This window comes from Euleptes europaea, chromosome 13, assembly GCF_029931775.1.
Source record: "Euleptes europaea isolate rEulEur1 chromosome 13, rEulEur1.hap1, whole genome shotgun sequence".
In the NCBI taxonomy this organism is placed as follows: Eukaryota; Metazoa; Chordata; class Lepidosauria; order Squamata; family Sphaerodactylidae; genus Euleptes; species Euleptes europaea.
The window spans coordinates 20,905,994-20,922,188 of NC_079324.1; the positions used below are offsets into that span (position 1 = coordinate 20,905,994).

Sequence of the window (16,195 nt, forward strand, 5' to 3'; positions counted from 1 at the left end):
GAGGAAGAGAGGCATGGCTCGCCTGTGAAAGATCTGTTGCAAGGCTGTGTTCTGCACAGCGCCGAGCGTGCTGCTATGGTTCCCTCGATACATGCTAAACTGTAGCTGAGCGCCTGCTAGGTCACTTTTCTCCCTCTCTCATAATACTAGAACTGCTGAAGCTGGAGGGTGAGAGATTCAACCCAGATAAAAGGAAGGATTTCTTCACACAATGCATGGTTAAATTGTGGAACTCGCTGCCCCAGGAGGTGTTGATGGCTGCCAGCTTGGAAGGCTTGAAGAGGGGAGTGGACATGTTCATGGAGGAGAGGGCTATCCATGGCTACTAGTCAAAATGGATACTAGTCATGATGCATACCTATTCTCTCCAGGATCAGACTAGCGTGCCTATTATATGGAACACAGGAAGGACAATGCTGCTGCAGTCATCTTGTTTGTGGGCTTCCTAGAGGCACCTGGTTGGCCACTGTGTGAACAGACTGCTGGACTTGATAGACCTTGGTCTGATCCAGTATGGCCTTTCTCATGATCTTATCTTCTTATCCCACAACCCACTCCACTGTTCAGTGGGGGTTTACTTATAAAAGCCTGTTTCAGAGGGTAGCCATTTTGGTCTGCAGTAAAACAGATTTGAGTCCAGTAGCACCTTAGAGACCGACAAGAATTTCAGAGTAGACATTTTTGAGAGTCAGCGCTCCCTTCGCCAGACACCATAAAAGCCTATATAGGATTGCAGCCTTTGTAGGATAGGAATCAACTGATGATGCATGCATGCTTACATTCTGAACTTCTTTAGCTTTATATGAATGTCAGTGAATTATTAGTAGTGAATATTGTACTTTGAGAGAAAGATTGTAAGATCCAGTGGAAGCTTTGTGCTAATCTGGGCAAAATGAGGATGATATAGTAACAAACATCAGTATACCACTGGATTTAGGATTCACGTTCTGGTGATTTCCTCAAGTTGACAACCTTGGAAGAGAAGGGTTCACTTTAGAAATGCTGGTTTTCTTTTCAGCTGTGTGGAAAAACATTTTGAGCTGGGAGCTCCAGCCATGTATGAAGCTTCCTAGTTCTGATTCAAGCAAACTGCCCCTCCTCCCTCCCAGTTTCTGACAAGATGGAGGTGGAAGATTTGAACTCCTGTGGTACTGCAGCTCTTGTCACCAAACCACAGTTTACTCAGCTACTCAGGTAAGGTTGTTGGGCACAGGAAATGGAATGAAATGTATGTTTTATGAAAAGAGCATCTTCCATCTGTATAAAACCAAGTTCCCACTTTCTGTTACACTCTAATGTGACCAAGAAAGACAGCCCAAGATTTCTGTGGGTTGGCCAGAGGATGGGGCTGTATAGATATAAGCAGGCCTGATTCTCAGCAGTTAGGATCACCAATGGGGAGGGCAGCCATGAAGGAGCTAGAAAAGATTCTGAAGTGAAAGGATGTGTCACTGGCAACCAAGATCAAGTTAATTCATGTCATCATATTCCCTGTTACTCTGTATGGGTGTGAAAGCTGGACACTGAAGAAAGCTGATAGGAATAAAGTAGATTCTATTAAATGTGGTGCTGGAAGACAGTATTACGGATACTGTGGACTGCCAAAAAACAAATCAGTGGGTTCTAGATCAAATCAAGCCTGAACTGACCCTAGAAGCTAAAATGACTAAACTGAAGCTGTTGTACTTTGGTCACATTATGAGAAGAGTCACTTGAAAAGACAATCATGCTAGGAAAGGTTGAAGGTAGAAAGAAAAGATGAAGACCCAACAAGAGATGGATTGACTCTATAAAGGAAGCCACGGCCCTCAGTTTGCAAGACCTGAGCAAGGCTGTTAAGGATAGGATGTTTTGGAGGACATTGATTCATGGGGTCTCCATGAATCGGAAGCGACTTGATGGCACTTAACACACACACACAGGATCACCAAAGGCTAAGATTTGGCCTGCATCCCGATGTCTCTTGTCGAAGTAAGCCTGATTGCATCCGCCCCAGTGTCCCCATTTTTAGGTGCCCCCAGCACACATTCTCTTCAGACTTCCCTCATTTTGCCATTTTCCATTTGGCTTTAAAGTCAGAACTCTCACCCCTGGGCTGCACTGCCATCCTCCAGTCTTGGCATAACAATGTTTTTGCTAGAGCTGCTGAAGCTTCCCTCTGCAGTAGTGGTGCTAGTTTTCTGTTCTCTGACCCCTCTCATAGGCTTATTGGCTTTACAGGAAATATTTAGAGACAGAGGGTGTCCTAGACAGCCGTTTCCGCATTCAGAAGCTTCCAGATGGTGCCATGGCATTGCCTGTGCTCAGCCAAAGCCTCCAGGAGCAGCATCTGAAGCACTTGAAGGAAAGCATCCCACCTGGGGGGACCTGTGCTTTGATGTGGATCCAGGTAAGTATTTTCTTCAATAATTAATAATAATAAGCAACTTTTATTTATATCCTGCCCTTCCCCAGCAAGTGAGGCTCAGGGCAGTTTACTTCAGATTAAAATACAGTAACATAAACCTGACATACAACATTAAAACAGTTTAAATATGCTGAATATAAATCGTCTAAATCCTTGTTTGATACTATTGCCTTAGTTGCTCTGATGTCACAGACAGATCAGCCTGTCTTGAATCAAGCAGCTGTTTGTTAAGGGAATGCTTTCCAGTCTTAGAGAGTGAGGGTCCATCAGCATGCGTATGGAAAGTCAAACTCCCTTGTCCATAAAAGTACGACTTACCTTACAGGTGTAGATGAGTAGTCTTTAAGTCTTGCTGCTAATGGTTGGAGAAGATTTGAAAATGGAGGGTACTGAGAGCGAGCTTGATAGAGATCACTGGCAAATCATTTGCATTTCTTTCCCAGAATCCTGTTCCCTCGAAATCAGCTCGGGTCCGCTCGCCCATCCAGAAACTGCGTGAAGAGCTGGAGTCTCTGGTGTTGGCCTGTGGGGCTGCATGGTCTGAAGAACTGGAAAAAGATCTGCCTCGCTCCTGGCAGCGGCACGGGGACCTGGTTCTACTGAGCGAGGGCAGCTTCAGATCAGCACTGTGGGGAGAGATAGGTAAATGGAAAATGTGGCACATTGCCAGACAGTTGAGGGGATCCTCCTGCCTCGGCAAGCCCTTCAAGGGTGGGCTCTCTTTCAGGACTAGAGCTCTGGCAGACGGTTGCTGGTGCTCTGGGGGCCAAACGCTTAGGAAGACACGGCCGTGTGCAGTCAGACTCCTTTCGATCTCCAACGGTCACCCTGTTGTTGGGGGAAGATGGCTGGGTTGAACAAGTGGACAACGGAATCTGGTCAGTGCAAGATTTCTCCTCTTTTTCTTCTGATTATTATTATTGCTTCAAGTGCCTATATCTGAAGAAGGGCTGGTCAAAAATGAGATATGAGCTTGTAGAAACACAGCCTCTGTTTTTTCCCCGGTAACATAACTGAGTGGTTCTGGGTCTGGATCAGTAAACTCACCAATAATAGCAAAAAAAAAAAAAAAAGCGCTTCATCGAGTATAAAATAAGCAAAAAGGTTATTAAAACACAGGTTACAAAGTCAGTGGCTATATACAACAAGAAAATAAGAAATCTGTCTAGCTAAATACTTAAAGATGTTACATAGTAAAGCTGGTACTTAAAAGCATGAGGTCTATTAAGCAAAGCAGGGTTCATAGCGGCAGCATAACAGGAAGCAAAGATGATGGATAGAAGGAATAAGCTAATTCTGGATACTGATACAGTGTGGTGTAGTGGTTAAGAGCAGTGTACTCTGATCTGGAGAACCAGGTTTGATTCCCCACTCCTCCACATGAGCGGTGGAGGCTGTGTTTCCCCATTGCTACACATAAAGCCAGCGGGGTGACCTTGGGCTAGTCACAGCTCTCTCAGCCCCACCTATCTCACAGGGTGTCTGTTGTAGGGAAGGGAAGGTGATTGTAAGCCGGTTACCATCTTAAGTGGTAGAGAAAGTTGGCTTAGCCACCAATCACAGAGGTATCTGGTTGGAACCTTCTAGGTGCTTCGAGCCAGTTCAAGCTGGATATCGGTTCCCAGGGAAGATGAGCAAAATCCCCCTCCCATCTCCTTTACTCTGATGTTTCTCATGAGCTAATTAGCACTGTTCTGTGAAGGAACCTTAGAATATTAGAATCATAGAGTTGGAAGGGGCCATACAGGCCATGTATTCCAACCCCCTACCCAGTGCAGGATCAGCCTAGAGCATTCCTGACAAGAGGGCCTTGAGAGGCCCTCTCCTGATAACACACCTGCTGTTTGTGAGAAGCACTGGCCTGAGTGTGGACAATTATAGGCTGTCCTGCTTGAGAGAACAAAGAGGATGTTAAAGAGACAAGACGGCTTTTCTGTCTCATCAGGGTCTTTTAACCAGGCCGCTCTTACTGAGATTGTCCTTGGGCAAATTTTGTTTCTCTCAGATCTCTGAACCTGTGTTGCGTCCCCAGGTATAGGTTTGACGTGACGCGGTGCATGTTGTCTCCCGGAAACATCACCGAGAAGCTGCGGATAGCATCTCTGCGTTGTGCTGGGGAAGTGGTGGTGGATCTCTATGCTGGTGAATATTGCACTGCACAGTGGAAAGGGCCATTGCTTCATTCCTACTACACTTTAGAGATGAGCACTTTCTAAGGAATTTAGGAATCCGGAGGGCTGTGTTCTGGGCACCATGGAGTCAAGCAGAGAAGCAGCGTGAATGGGGTCTTCCCCTGCCTCCTTCCTCTCCCTCCCCTCTTTCAGAGCTGGCGTGGTTTAGTGAGTATAGTTTCTGACTATGATTTCCGTCCTGGATTCAAATCTCTGTTCTCTAATGAAGCTGGCTGGGTGATCACAGGCCAGTGACTACCTCTGTGGCAAACCAGCTTAACAAGGTTGTAGTGGTTAAGAGCGGTGGTTAGGAGCGGTGTACTCTAATCTGGAGAACTGGGTTTGATTCCCCAGTCCTCCACATGAGCGGCAGACACTAATCGGGTGAACCAGTTTGGTTTCACCGCTCTGACACATGAAGCCATCTGGGTGACCTTGGGCCAGTCACAGTTCTCTTAGAGCTCTCTCAGCCCCACCTACCTCAGAGGGTATCTGTTGTGGGGGGGAAGGGGAAGGGAAGGTGACCATAAGCCAGTTTGATTCTTTCTTCAGGGTAGAGAAAGTCGGCATATAAAAACCAACTCTTCCTCTTCATGTTCCTCAGAGGAACGGGAAGAAAAAAATAATAATAAACTGGGCTGTAAACTATCTCATTCTTAGTACATAGTACACATCAAAGCAGAAATATTAATGCTGGTGTGGTTTCTCAGACAGAAAGAACGGTGGGATGGTGCTGGGTAGAACTGGTTTCCTGGCACATGATGTTGGGCGACTTTTGTCAATGACTTCAGAGTCTGCTTTGCCACTGGGAGCTTTTACCTCCATCCATCAGAGCTTCTGGTGTAAGCCTGATGTGTTTCTCTGGCCTTAGTGGGAAACCTCTGACCCCCTGCTGTTGAACTGCAGAACATGCCCAAATGGATGCCCCCAGAGCAGGCAGCCAGCCGCTCTTCCCTCCTTTGTCCTCAGGGATTGGCTATTTCACTCTGCCCTACCTGGTCCATGCTGGTGCAGCCTTTGTTTATGCCTGCGAGTGGAACCCCCACGCCGTGGAAGCCCTGCAGCAGAACCTGCTACTCAATGGCGTTCAGCATCGGTGCTGCGTTCACGAGGGAGATAACAGGAAGGTAAGCGGTGAGGAAAATGTGGTTCAAATGGGAAGTGTTCATCATTCAGTACCAGGGCCAGCCTGGGAATGCAAGGAGACAGCTGGAGCAGGTTTCTGCCGGTGCTTTCCCCAAAATAGCTTCCTGCAAAGATGTGTGTATCCAGTGTGCCCTGCTTTCTTTCTTGCCTGGCAATGCGTCATAATTTCTTCCCCACCTTCCCAAATATGGAAACCATCCAGTGGGAGTCTTCTACTCCTGAGGTGGATGAGAGCTACTTTATAAGAAGGTGACCCGACAGGATGGATGTGAGGGTGATCTGGCTGCGACATCTGTCACCCCATTGATCGCCAGGGTTGATTCGGCTGATCTGGCTGGCTAGGTGGGTGTCCCCTACCTCCCTCACCGCTCCATGTACGTCCCTCCCAAAGCTGCGTGCTCGGTGGAAGGGGACGACCATCCCAGATAGGCGTGTACCGTTCTTCGGTTACCCCAGGTTGCACATGGGGAGGGTACCCTCCCATCCCGCCTGCCATCAACTTTCTACTGGCTAGTGTGGTCGACTGCCTCCCCTGCCTGGAGAACTAGAGGATATCATTCTCCTTGCTCCTGCCTCCCCCCAAGCCCTTTAAAAAAATTGCACAGAGCCTATGCCTGCCGTTTCCCAAATTCTCATGAAGGTTCTGCTACCATTTTTGTTACCCAGAACAAACCAAAGTGGCAGCTGAACTCTTGTGAGAGAAAGTAATCTTGCTAGAGTTCAGGAAACCCTGCACAGTTTGCCACGCTCTCTTTCAAGAGGTCTATGAGGAAAGGCTGAAGTCCTATGAGGAAAGGTTGAAGGAGCCGGGTATGTTTAGCCTGAAGAGAAGACTGAGAGGGGATATGATAACCATCTTCAAGTACTTGAAGGGCTGTCATATAGAGGAGGGTGCCGAGTTGTTTTCTGTTGCCCCAGAGAGTCGGACCAGAACCAACGGGTTGAAATTAAATCAAAAGAGTTTCTGTCTAGACATTAGGAAAATTTTTCTAACAGTTAGAGCAGTTCCTCAGTGGAACAAGTTTCCTCGGGAGGTGGTGAGCTCTCCTTCCCTGGAGGTTTTTAAGAGGAGGTTAGATGGCCATCTGTCAGCAATGCTGATTCTGTGACCTTAGGCAGATAATGAGAGGGAAGGCATCTTGGCCATCTGTTGGTCACTGGGGGTGTGGGGGAGAGGTAGTTGTGAGTTTCCTGCATTGTGCAGGCGGTTGGAGTAGATGACCCTGGTGGTCTCTTCCAACTCTATGATTCTAGGGCAGCGAGGAGGGAAGGAGGATTCTGTCCTTCTGGGGGGAGCAGCTGCCATGAAGGGGTTGGGAAGGGAGGGGTAGAAATGCCTGCAGCCTCCAGCAGTGTCATATCTTGAGCCACTGGTGTGAGTGAATCAGCCCAATACTATGTATGTTTATTCAGGAGTTCTTTCCACTTAGGTTAGTGGGGCTTACTTCCTAGTAAGTGTGCATAGGACTGCAGCCTTAAGACCGTCTGTATTCTGTGCAGTGTTGGTCTTTAGCTGGTGATTTGGAACCTGCAAATTGTTTAGCACCTAGTGTAAGGCTCATCCCCCCTCTGTTTTTGTAAAAGGTTGAGATGAATGGTATGTCCCAGATCTGAAAGATTTGATCAAACAGCATGTTGAGGCTTCTCTGTCTCTCCCCGCCCCCGGTGTGCTGTAAATTCTTTCTCATGTCTGCAGCTGGAACTGCGAGATGTGGCCGACAGAGTGAATCTGGGACTGATCCCAACGTCGGAGGAAGGCTGGCCTGTTGCCTGCCGGGTCTTGCGGAAGGATGTGGGAGGGATCCTTCACATCCACCAGAACGTTGAGTCCTTTCCAGGGAAGGCCCTCCAGCCGGGGCAGGATCACCAGGGTCCGACACCAAAGGGGCAAGAGGACAAAGGGCTCCATGGGGGCAATGATGCGGTATTGGGTGCTGGCACGAGTGCCCTGTGCCCCGCAGCCCAGAGTGCCTGGCAGAAGTGGGCAGAGGCTACAGGGAGCCAGATCAGGATGTTGCTTCAGGAGTTGGACAGGAAGCCATGGAGGACAAACATCCTGCACATTGAACTTGTGAAATCCTACGCTCCCCATGTGCACCATATAGTGTTAGATCTGGACTGCCGCCCCCTTTCATAGCACCCAGGAGGCGGCTCTTCTGCAGGGGCTGCCCCAGAATGTTCTCTTCTCTTCCTGGGAGTGAATAAGCAACGTCTTGGTGGAAATGAGGCCGTGCACAGATGGTGGGCTCAAGGTCAATAACAAGCTGGTAGAGGTTGGAGCTGCAAAACCAAAACAGGAAGGGGAAGAAAAAACTTCAACCCAGAAAAGCCAGGTAACCAGGAAGGTTGACCAAAAAACAAAGCCTAATAACAGAATGACTACTTAAGGGTTAGATGTGGGGTAGGGTTGTTGTGCACTGGGTCAGCCCTACGGTGCAAAGTGCCAGCCCGTTATGCTAGGAGCGAGCCCAATGTGCCAAGTGCTTGACTGATGGCACAAATTGCTCACTCCAAGTGCGGCACCAAGGGTGCCCTGTGTTCATACTAAGGCTGCAATCCTAAACACACTTTCCTGGAGTAAGCCCTGTTGAATTAAACAAGAATTCCTTCCGAGTAGCCCTTCTTAAGCTTCCTCTCAAGAGTTCCCATGCCTATGGTGCATTGGTGATAAGTTAAGGAGACCGTTCCTGATGTCGGAAGCCTCCCTAGAAAAGGTTCGGAATCTAACATAAGTCCGCACGTCTGGTAGCCGTTGAACAGCGTCCCGGGCCGCGTGCCTTACCTGCCGGGAGGTTTGTGTGCCCTGAAAGGTGTTTATGAAGGGGGAGGGGCTCTGCTGTTGGCTTCCACCACCACCCCATTTGCCAGCTGCTTGGTCGGCTTCCAGAGCCGACGGTGACTATGGAGGTGGGGCTGTGCTGATATGGGGGTTTTTTTTTTGCAGCCCTATAATGCAGCTCTGGGCTGTGCCATGGTTTTTGCTGGCGTAACTTTGTGCCGGAAAAAGTGGGCGTTCCCAGCTTGAAAGGGCTCAGGGAGTCAACTAACTTAGTCTCCACCCCCAGGAAGGCTCCCTTTTGTGTTGGTGCGAGCCCTGCTCCAGAAGTGTGCTACCGCCATGGCTGAGCCCGTGCCCATGCATTGTACTGCCGCACTGCTCCCCAGCACTAGTGTAAGTGCCTCGGCGCTACTGTAAATGCCCCTTATACATCATCCTCTTGAATGACTATGAGTTTTATAATTCTCAAATATATAATCCAAGAAGTAATGGATATTGATATCTATTACTTCTTGGATTATGTATTTAATAATTATAAAATTCGTATTGTCATTCAAGAGGATGATGTATTAGTGTGGTTACCTATACTGACTTTGTGATTTATATATTTGGTATAGAGGTGTTCTTTTGCTTTCTTTGTAAATGGCCCTTATGCTAGGGCAAGTGGCATTTGCACCGGGGTCACTCCGCCTCCTGAGCGCTTTCGGGGGGCCCTCCTTTGGATTGCTCTGATAGTCCTAGAAACAGAGGATTTGAAGGGACTATGTCCATCTACCCTGTGCTCCTTGCAACAAATCTGGTCCAGAGCATTCCCAGCAAATGACTGTACAGCCTTTGCTTGAAAACCCTCAAGAGAGGGCGAGTCCCTCGCTCCCTCTCTGGTAATCAATCGGGTTCGTTGTCAAGCGACTCTTTTCTACCAGGATGTTTCTTTCCACACTGATTTCAGAGTGGTTGCTGTGTTAGTGTAGTGTAGCAACATAACCGTCCAGTGTCACCTTTTAATGCTGCCCGCATTCCACTCACCGATGCTCTCAACATCCCATTGCAAAGTCAGCACTTTGCAAACGGTGGGCCTGTTGGAATCCACGGATCCTTGCTGCCCTGTTAAGCCACAAGGAATCTCCCCACTAAGTTTCTCTCTCCCCCGCCCCCATCAGTTTTCTGGAAGAAAAATAAGCATGCCTGTCTCCTGTAGATGACAGAGAAGCTAGAGGAAGAGGTAAGAACTCGGTTCCTCCCCAGGTCCTGTCATGGGGGGAAGGGGGCTTACATTCACAGGGCTTCAAATTTAGACTTTCGATGTTCTCTTCAAATGAGGTTATCCATACAGTTGCAGAGAATAGACTGACAGGATTGAAAGAAGACGTTCATCATACAGCTTTAAATGTGTGTGTCCTATTACTGGCTGTAGCTCACACCGTGAAACATTTAAAATAAATATACCACGATTTTTGTAACCCTGTTTTGGCATTTTTTAATGTACCGGGAGCCTCAAAAAATGAGTGTCCCAGACCTCTGAGAGGTCCTCTTCCTCCCCCTTGGCCTATTAGTGGGGTTGCCAGCTCCAGGTTGGGAAATACCTGGAGATTTTTGGGGTGGAGACTGAGGAGTGCGGGGTTTGGGGAGGGGAGAGACTTCAATGCCGTAGAATCCAATTGGCAAAGCAGCCGTTTTCTCCAGGTGAACTGATCTCTATCGCCTGGAGATCAGTTGTAATAGCAGGAGATCTCCAGCAAGTACCTGGAGGTTAGCAAACATAGACCAGCAATTGAAGTTGCATGCAAATTAATTATTACACGTGAGTCACAAGGTAGTCACAATCATTTGAGCATATATTTCAAGCATATATACCGTGTGCACTAAAACAAACAATAAGGTGCACCGTACTAAATGCAATTCCTATGCACTAACAGTAAAGTGCTCCGTAGGAATACAGTTCAGGAAGTGTTTTCCTGCGTCCAAGAGGTAAAGAGAGTTGTCTTTGCTACAGAAGACCGGTATCCTTTCTGTTTCGGCTTGATATAGCCTTCCTCAGGGACCAACGCTGGCTGTTATTATACTCCATTGAGTATAATGCCACAGAGTCTGCATCCCGAAGCAGCCGTTGTCTCCACGTGAACTGATCTCTGTCGCCTGGAGATCAGTTGCAATCCCAGGAGATCTCCAGCCACCACCTGGAGGATGGCAACCCTAGCTGTTAGGCACCAGGAAGAGGGAGGGGAACATGGGGTCTACAGGAGAAAGAGGGAGGTCTGAGAGAAGAAAGGCGGTGCTGGGGAGTAGTGACAGATCAGCAGCCTGGCTGCCAGCTAGCACAGGAAGTGTGCTGTGATTTACATAATCCCACTTAAAAAACTGAGGCAGTTAGTTTTTGTATTGCTTAAGTCGATACGCCGCCTAATGGCGTCTGTGCGTCTTTCCAAATTACCTTTGCAATCCAATTAAAGTTGATTTGAATCAGGGCCCCAGATTCAGCATTCTGTGTGGCCAGGTGTGGCCTTGCCTTGGCCCCCTCACCTGGCGCCATTTCCACATGCAAGAATTCAGCATAGCACAGGAGTTGAAACCAGGAGGGCCTGATTCAAATCCTCCGCTGGGAGACACGTCGGCCTTGTCCCTCTTTGCCCTAACCTACCTCACAGGGGGGTTGTGACGATCAAGGGATGCAGCGGGGGTTGGAGGGACCTGAGCTGATTGGAAGACTGGCGGGATAAAATAGTAATGGATAAATGGGACGTGGTGGTGGTGATGGGGAGTCGTTGCAATGGTGAAGCAGGCCCAAAGCAGGAATTAAAGCTCAGAGGAAAGCTGGGGTGGGAACGGGACGACGACACACACGCATTCCCTTTCCCAGAGAAGTGCATGCCTTCATCCTGAATGGTTCGTGGGGAAGTATTAAAAGTACTTTATTCTTTCCCATGAAGCCTGTATCTACCATAGAGTAGAGATGAGTTGCTCTGGACAGCAGAGCAGAGTAGACCTCTTCCTCTAGCTTTCTAGAATTTGATACTCCCCTGTGGAATGTAAAAGAGTGAATTCCTGGATCTATAAAAAGTGTGTCGAGCATGTAGGGATATGCCCTCCTGCTGACCAAAAGGCAGCAAATTGCTTATCATTTTTTATTCTAGCCTTCCTTCTAGTTTAGGATAGCATTCATGGTCCTGAAAAGAATATGGGTAAACATGATAGAGTTGTATGCCAAAATAGTTTTGCAGCAGCAAGAATTACAATAGCAAAAAATTAGAAACAAGTAAATAAACCTTCAGTAAATATTATTTTATTATGGGTTTATAGCTTTGTTTCGCGGACCCCTGGTTTAGTTCTCGTGGACCCCTGGTTGGGAACCAGTGCTTTACATGGTAAGGATATGGAAGAGTTCAAAAAAACTTGGTTAAAGGCCATCGCATTTTGGGATGAACTGGCAAAAATGAATTTTACAAGTATAGTTAATGAATTATAGATAAATGGTAATGTAGTTTATATAATGATAGGTTAAGAAAATTTTAAATACTGTCAGAATACTTCTCCGGAAGTTCAGTGGTGGTGGGACACTCATTTAAGGTGGGTGGTGGGTATTGGGGCACTGTTTATTCTATAATATTATAATAGAAGATGTAAAACTGTAGTATAAGTGCTCTTTTTGTAATTTTTGTATTTTTGTTTTGTTTTTTAGTTATTTATTTATGTGATTTATAATTTGTTATATTTTTTTATGGAAACTAATTAAAAAATAATAATAAAAAGGATAGCATTCATGGGCCCCTTCTCCATTTTATGCTCACCCCAGCCCTGTGCCATAAGTTATCCTGGAGGAGAGTGGCTGTCCTACAGTCATCCTGTGAGGCGCCTGACCATTTAGGATTTGAACCTGGGTCTCCCAAACCTGAGCCAACGCTCACCGCTACACTGCACTGCCCCATGGTGTCGCCTATCTGAATGTTTGCAGAAAGGGCTCCTGTTCTGTTGACCTTTACCTATGGGATTAGAGCTGTTATAGTTCCTGGTTGAGCATAAGAATCTTTCGTGACTTTGGTTCCGCCTGGGATGCACAGCCTTTGCCTTAATCTAATCTGCTTGTGTTCAAGGAGAAGAATGGGAGCTGCAAACTCCCAGCTTGGGCGGCTTCCCTATGGAACTTTCTGCGTGTCCCCTGTGTTATCATTGGCCAGAGATAGAGCCCCGAGCAAATGGAAGGTGAGTCATGGTTGGGCAGCTTTCTGTTTGTTCTGGACACCACCTTCCCGCACTTCAGAGGATGTGGTAGCTGAGTCTCAAAACCAGGCCAGAGAGGAAGCAGCTGCCAAAGGGGAAGAGCAGGAGGGCAAGCAAGGAAGTGGACAGAGGAAGAGGAGGAGAATTTGAAGTCCACCTTGGCAAAAAAGGTAGGGTTGCCAGCTCCGGGTTGGGAAATACCTGGAGATTTTTGGGGCGGAGCCTGAGGAGGGTGGGGTTTGGGGAGGGACTTTAATGCCATAGAGTCCAACTGCCAAAGTGACCATTTTATCCAGGGGAACTGATCTCTATCAGCTCGAGATCAGTTGTAACAGCAGGAGATCTCCAGCTAGTACCTGGAGGTTGGTAACCCTACAGGAGATCTCCAGCCACCACCTGGAGATTGGCAACCCTACAAAAAGGTGTAAAGCTGCTCTTTATCCTCAGGCCTGGACCCCACCTGCATTATCTTCTGCTGGGTTTTGTGTGTATTCTTGGGGAGGAGTTCCTGGCTTGCAGGTGATGCTGAGCAAATATGCTACATGGAGCAGGCGAGCCCATCTTTGCTTTGCTCTTGTGATGGTGAATTTGACACAAATAGTGTTGCATGTCTTTTTAAATGGACAGTATTTGCACACTGGTTTTCAATCACAAAAGCTCCTAAAGCATAACAATAAAGCAGCAGTTAACAATCCTGGCAAGGCACCTATGAATTCGGAACTACAATTGGTCATTGCAGAATGAGAACAATGACCCTTAAGACAACAGCATGGCATCTGAGTTGCAAAAGGGTAGGGTAAAATCCAAACAGAAAAGGCAAACAGGTTGTGTGAGTGTGTGTACTGTCATCGCGGCTGATTAGGATTTTCAAGGCAAGAGACTTCAGAGGTGGTTTGCCATTGCCTGCCTCTGCATGGGCTGAGAGAGTTCTGAGAGAACTGTGACTGGCCCCAGGTCACCCAGCAGGCGTCTTGTGGAAGTGTCTTAACCAGGTCTTTATTCTCCTCTACAGGGCTGGCTCCAAGTTTTGGAGTGGGCCTGGCCTGAAAATACCTGGGGGCCCCATACATCCCCTGCTTCCTGCCCACCAACCCACTCACATGCCCCTTCCCTGCTAGTTTGCTGGGTTGTAAGCCCTCCTGCCACCTGTTACCATCCACTTGTACTTTTGGTTTACATTATTTATAGTCTGCCTTTCTCATAGGGACTGGTGTGTAGAAAGCCAGCATGTCAGTGAGGAAGCTACAATCGCACCCTTCTCTCTTGCTTTTTATGTGCAATTATTGTTTAAAATCTCAGCGTAGCTTTCAGTTACGCAACCCCAGGCTGCGGTGGCACAGCCCAGCCACAAACTTGCTACTTGAATGAGCTTTAGACCTGAGATAACATGGAGTCATTGGTCAGTTGTACTTATTCCAAGGCATTTGAAGGAGAGGAAGAGCAAGGGAACAATGCTTCCCCTTTTCACACAGCTAGGGTAACTTGCTATGTGCATTTGTACACCGTTCCTGCAGTGACATTGGACTAGGTGAGCTCTGCCTGATGTCTCCCTTCATACATCCCTCTGAAATGCCGAAAGAGGAAGCATTATTTTCTCAAGCTGGAGATACAGTGCCAAGGGAGCTCCACTTTCCCCCCTCGTAATGCAGCTGTTAAACATTGTGGGGGATGAAGGAAAAGAAAAACAACATGCTAGTTCCAAAAGTTTTAGAGAATAGCTGTTTTAGGACTAATTGGAAATTGCAAAAGTATTACCATGGTCTTGAGCTGTTGGCTCATTACCCTGTGGTTTTTACGGTATGATCCTATGTGTGGTCCCATGAGTTCAATATGGATTACTCCCAGGTAAAGTGTGAGATCGGAGAGGCATCACGGTTGAATATCTGCTTTGCATGCAGGTGGTCCCTGGTTCAATCTCCAGCACCTCCAGTTACAAGAAGCAGGTAGTAGGGGAAGTGAAAGGCCTTTAACTGCAATGTTGGAGAGCTGCTGCCAGTCAGAGGAGGCAAGACTGACCTTGGTAGTTTATGGGCCTGACTCAGTATAAAGCAGCTTCGTATGTTTAGGACTGCAGCTTTTGTTGATTGCAGTGAAGATGACTCTGCAGTCCTTTTCTGGATGAAATCTACTTGACAACGACTTACAATTTTGTCTAGTTTGGGTTTTCCAGTACGTGTGAACATCTGAACAGGCATAGAAGTGACTTTTGCTGAATCAAACCAAAAACCCACCAAGCAGCCAGCCAGATACTTTTAATTAAAAGCCCACAAGGGGAACAGGAGGGCCACAGCCGTCCCGTTGGGTTGCCCGCCAGCAACAAGCATTCCGAAATATACCGCCTCTGAACATGGAGGTTCCATATGGCTAGCATGGCTAACATCCGTTGATAAAACTGGGCAAAGCAGACAAGAGCCCTGCAATGTGGCAACCTCCTATCTCCCCTCTCACTACTCGTTTTCACCCTAGCTCTACTCAGCACTCGCCCTGGCTCAGCGGTAGAGCATCTGCTTGGTGGGCAGAAGGTCCCAGGTTCAATCCCGGTATCTCCAGTTAAAGGGACCAGGCAAGTGGGTGATGTGAAAGACCCCTGCCCGAGACCCTGGAGAGCCATGGAGAGGGGCTGTGGCTCAGCGGTAGAGCATCTGCTTGGCATGCAGAGGGTCCCAGGTTCAATCCCGGTATCTCCAGTTAAAGGGACCAGGCAAGTGGGTGATGTGAAAGACCTCAGCCCAAGACCCTGGAGAGCCATGGAGAGGGGCCTTGGCTCAGCGGTCTTGCAGAAGGTCCCAGGTTCAATCCCGGTATCTCCAGTTAAAGGGACCAGGCAAGTGGGTGATGTGAAAGACCTCCGCCCGAGACCCTGGAGAGCCATGGAGAGGGGCCATGGCTCAGCGGTAGAGCATCTGCTTGGCATGCAGACGGTCCCAGGTTCAATCCCGGTATCTCCAGTTAAAGGGACCAGGCAAGTGGGTGATGTGAAAGACCCCTGCCAGAGACCCTGGAGAGCCGCTGCCTGTCTGAGTAGACCACATTGACGTGGATGGGCCCAGGGGCTGGTTCAGCAGAAGGCGTGCTTTCGCTTTAAGAGCTGGGCAGAAGGCGCGGCCCCTTTAAGCGCGCTGCTCCTCCCCGGGGCAGGGGAAGTTTCCTGGCGAAGCGGCGGCCGGCGGGGAGCCGGGGATCTGCAGGGACCCCAGACTCGCTCCCTGCCCAAAGGCAAAGGTTTCCTTCGGCCTTTTCTCGCCCTGCTTCTTCGGGGGTCGCGCAAGCTGCTTGCGGTTGCTGGGAGCTTGGAGCAAGACCGGGCCATTCGTGCATCTTCGACCCAAACCAGGCCTGCAAAGCTTGCTTCTGTTCCCCCCAGGTGTCCAAGGGGCTGGAGGCGGTTCTTCGTTTGGAAATGCACTCTAGGCATGTGCAGAGGCGTGCCTTCGTTGGGTAGGACTCCACTCGGGTTCCAGGTAAGGGCTGCTTTGG

The 16,195-nt window shown here is 48.3% G+C and overlaps 1 protein-coding gene across 1 annotated transcript; it reads left to right on the forward strand.

Moving 5' to 3' along the window:
- The first annotated feature begins 1,120 nt into the window (after window positions 1–1,120).
- Window positions 1,121–7,898, forward strand: TRMT12 (tRNA methyltransferase 12 homolog). Its single transcript, XM_056858986.1, has 7 exons — window positions 1,121–1,194; window positions 2,221–2,389; window positions 2,851–3,049; window positions 3,135–3,285; window positions 4,440–4,549; window positions 5,548–5,705; window positions 7,421–7,898. The coding sequence occupies exons 1-7, from the start codon at window positions 1,121–1,123 to the stop codon at window positions 7,859–7,861; spliced, it is 1,302 nt and encodes a 433-aa protein (XP_056714964.1). The 3' UTR covers window positions 7,862–7,898.
- The last annotated feature ends 8,297 nt before the right edge of the window (window positions 7,899–16,195 follow it).

Excerpts from the sequence above, each read along its gene's own strand:
- TRMT12 (XM_056858986.1), top strand. The coding sequence starts at position 1,121 with ATGGAGGTGGAAGATTTGAACTCCTGTGGTACTGCAGCTCTTGTCACC. Across the intron at positions 1,195-2,220 it reads CAGTTTACTCAGCTACTCAG|GAAATATTTAGAGACAGAGG; the intron begins GTAAGGTTGTTG and ends TTGGCTTTACAG. Across the intron at positions 3,050-3,134 it reads AGCACTGTGGGGAGAGATAG|GACTAGAGCTCTGGCAGACG; the intron begins GTAAATGGAAAA and ends GCTCTCTTTCAG.